At 45.0% G+C, this 3638-nt stretch overlaps 1 protein-coding gene across 1 annotated transcript in view; it reads left to right on the forward strand.

The window, feature by feature from the left end:
• Positions 1–2835, forward strand: part of TCTE3 (t-complex-associated-testis-expressed 3) — a 23871-nt gene extending 21036 nt beyond the window's left edge. Inside the window, exons 3-4 of the mRNA XM_010848516.1 lie at positions 1357–1515; positions 2725–2835. Of these exons, the coding sequence (XP_010846818.1) occupies positions 1357–1515; positions 2725–2835 (270 nt within the window). The remainder of the gene's footprint in view (positions 1–1356; positions 1516–2724) is intronic.
• The last annotated feature ends 803 nt before the right edge of the window (positions 2836–3638 follow it).

Raw genomic sequence — 3638 nt, forward strand, 5'->3', positions numbered from 1 at the left:
ACGGAACTGCATTGAGCAGAAGGGGCTTGGAACAGCTTATTGGATATGTAGGGGGAAGGCTGTGGTCACAAAGAGGCTAGGGATTTTCTTTTGTGTTTAGGGGACATTATCACCATTCTAGACACAGAAATAATATACACTGCTGGAGCTTGTAGGTATCTTCCTATAGCAACTATTCATTAATTGTTAAAATGGAACATGTATGTATTAATAGAGAAAGCCTGGGACCTCTTAGGCAAACTGAGAAGAGAATGGATGTTGCTAAGTGTCCAAAAGATTGAGCTAAATGCCTGAGGGAACTAAATGCTTCTAGACCCAGTTCAGATCCAAAAGCCTTCTAGAAGGGAAGCACAACCAAAAAATGGGTAATTTATTTGGTTTTATTTGCCTGTAAAATTAGCAGGTAGGCATCCATTTATCGTTAGAACCTAGAACATTGGTTAGTTTGTCATTGGTCTCAGTCAGTTAATCAAAGGCAGGTGCCACCTGCTCACCAGCTGGTCCAAGTCTGCTCGTGGCCCACATCTGTCTCCCCACTCCCAGCTATACATCAATTTACTGACAAACATGATGAGCAGTCTTTGACTTCCATATTACTCATCTGGAGGTCACAGAAGAAAGCAGTACAGTGAGCAGCCATAGGGACAGGATTAGAAAGAAGTGGCCTTTAACTGAGGGGGACAAGAAGACAGGGATAGGGAGTTCGTGGAGGTCCAGTGGTTAAGACTCCATGCTCCCAGTGCAGGGGGTGTGAGTTCAGCTCCTGGTAAGGGAGCTAAGATTCCACGGGCCGAGTGGCAAAAAAACACCTTGTGTCTCCCTAATAAATGTTTGGCAGAGTAACCTAGTAAAGGAAAACTTAAGGATTGCTGCTGCTGTTGCTAAGTCGCGTCAGTCGTGTCGGACTCTGTGCGACCCCACAGACAGCAGCCCACCAGGCTCCACCGTCCCTGGGATTCTCCAGGCAAGAACACTGGAGTGGATTGCCATTTCCTTCTCCAATGCATGAAAGTGAAAGTGAAGTCTCTCAGTTGTGTCTGACTCTTAGCGACCCCATGGACTGCAGCCCACCAGGCTCCTCCATCCATGGGATTTTCCAGGCAAGAGTACTGGAGTGGGGTGCCATTGCCTTCTCCTAAGGATGGCTAATGAAGAGCAATTGAACATAATTTTAAAACAAAATTTTTTTCAAAATTGTTATTGAAATAAATTGGTAAGCATATCAATCATTTAATATCATTTGGTTAGAGATATGTGTATGTTTCCAAAAGCTGCGTATATTAATTAGACACATTTTCTACTTCAATTTTTATTTAAAATTTGAAAATTAAAATATCTTTCTTAATTTTTTTAAAGGAAAGTCTTCAAGATGTCAAATATGACGACAAAGTCTTTTCTCATTTGTCACTTGAATTAGCAGACCGCATATTGTCATCAGTCAAAGAATTTGGATACCACCGTTATAAGTTCATTATAAAAGTATTATTTATTCAAAAGACAGGTCAGGCAATCAATGTAAGTACCTCCACGTGGGAGCATGGTGGGAGGACTTGGCCCAGGGAAGGCTGCTGCCCACAGGACAGTCACCAGGCTCCCAGGGAGGAGAGAATTCTACCGCATCCACCTGCACACTTAGGGAATGGGGAGCTTCCAGGTGGACAGGTGGCCCCTTGGGGTGGTCTGGAGAAGGGGAGGTCATCCTCTGATGCCTAAACAACAAGAAGGAACCAGCCGTGCTAAAGATCAGGCAGCAAGTCCCAGCAGAGAAAACATGGAGTGCAAAGACAACACGGACTTGACTGATAACCAGAGAGACTGGGGTGTATTTAGGCAGCCCCACCCCAGAAGTGAGCAGCTTGTGACACCAGTCACGTGCTTGCTTATTGTCCTGTGGGTCAGCTCAGTCTGGATGGGCTGGGTGGACTTTCTTCTGGCCTCACCAGAGGAAAGTGGTGCAGTTTCAGCCATCTGGTGATGCAGCTGGCCCAGAGGTCCCAGACAGCCTTGCTCACAGTCGTGACCGTTGGTTCCCCTGCACAGAAGCCATCGTCCTCCAGAGGAGGAATGGTGTCCTTACACAGGGCTCCTCGCAGCATTCCAGAGGTGAGAGCAGAAGACTTCCTAAGGCCTCTCTTGGAAGCTGCACAGCATCGCATTATTTTGCTCAGGGCAAGTCCCAAGGTCAGTTCATATTCATGGGGTGGAAAAGCAGACTCAACCTCCTGAGGGGAGAAGCTCACCACAGAAAAATCAGATTTTGTGTGGCTTCGTACATGAAGCAAAGGAGTTAGGATTTCTCTAACAGCCTGCTTATAGGATCAGTACCATTTCTTCATTTCAAGACAAGACCCTAACAAACTTTTGGTTGAAGATCTGCGGTAGAAAGGATAATGCCTGACTATGGAGTGTGACAGCATGGTACTGCAGGCAGAACCCCTAGACTTGAGTCACAGAGCGACTCCTCTTCTGCCCCGGGACACACACTGCTAAGGTGGTCTCTCTGTGTTAGACAACTTACCCTCTCCAATAAAGAGAAGATGGGCCCAGGAAGCATCACTATTAAGTCTTATCAGCAAAGGGAAAATTGGACAAACTACTTTTAAAATAAAACTTCCTAAGATAGTGAGTGATGCAACTTCTGAAGAAACCAAACTTGTATAGATTAAAGAATCACTTTTTAACATGTTTGATCTGAAATGGGCCTTCTGAACATTTCTGTCCTAGATTGCCAGCAGATGGATCTGGGATGTGGCGTGGGACAGCTGGGTTTCCGCGAAGCATGAGACGGAAACTTATGTGGCATTGGTCTTAGTATTCGCTCTCTACTGTGAATAGCTTGTTCCATGGACCAAAGAGTGTTTACTTCTAAACTTTCCTAAAATACATGAAAATTTATAGACTTGTGAACTTCATGGTAGTTTTGATTAACTATATTCTTGTATCTCCAATTGAAGCTTCTTAATTGTATTCTTTTAACAACAAACAAGTAAAAGCTGGATTTTTACCTTTATACTTACTAGTTATCATATTTATTAACATTGTATTACCTCAAAGTGGAGAAGGCAATGGCACCCCACTCCAGTACTCTTGCCTGGAAAATCCCACGGACGGAGGAGCCTGGTGGGCTGCAGTCCATGGGGTCGCTAAGAGTCAGACACAACTGAGCGACTTCACTTTCACTTTTCACTTTCATGCACTGGAGAAGGAAATGGCAACCCACTCCAGTGTTCTTGCCTGGAGAATCCCAGGGACTGGGGAGCCTGGTGGGCTGCTGTCTATGGGGTCACACAGAGTCAGACATGACTGATGCGACTTAGCAGCAGCAGCAGCAACCCCAAAGTATAAGAAGTATATGCATATTCCTTTTTCATATATACGAATATTTATAGTGGATTATGGAGAAATTATCACTCTTGTTTTGTTGTTGTTCAGTCACTCAATCGTGTCTGACTCTTTGCGACCCCATGGGCTGCGTACGCCAGGCCTCCTGTATCTTCACCGTCTCCTGGAGTTTGCTCAGACTCGTATCCAGTGAGTCGGTCATGCCACCCACTATCACATCCTCTACTGTCCCCTTCTCCTCCTGCCTTCATTCTCATTAGATTTGAGAAAATTGGAATTTGCTGTGGGAAATTAGG

Source organism: Bison bison, unplaced genomic scaffold (assembly GCF_000754665.1).
Source record: "Bison bison bison isolate TAMUID 2011002044 unplaced genomic scaffold, Bison_UMD1.0 scf7180017864269, whole genome shotgun sequence".
Lineage (NCBI taxonomy): Eukaryota > Metazoa > Chordata > Mammalia > Artiodactyla > Bovidae > Bison > Bison bison.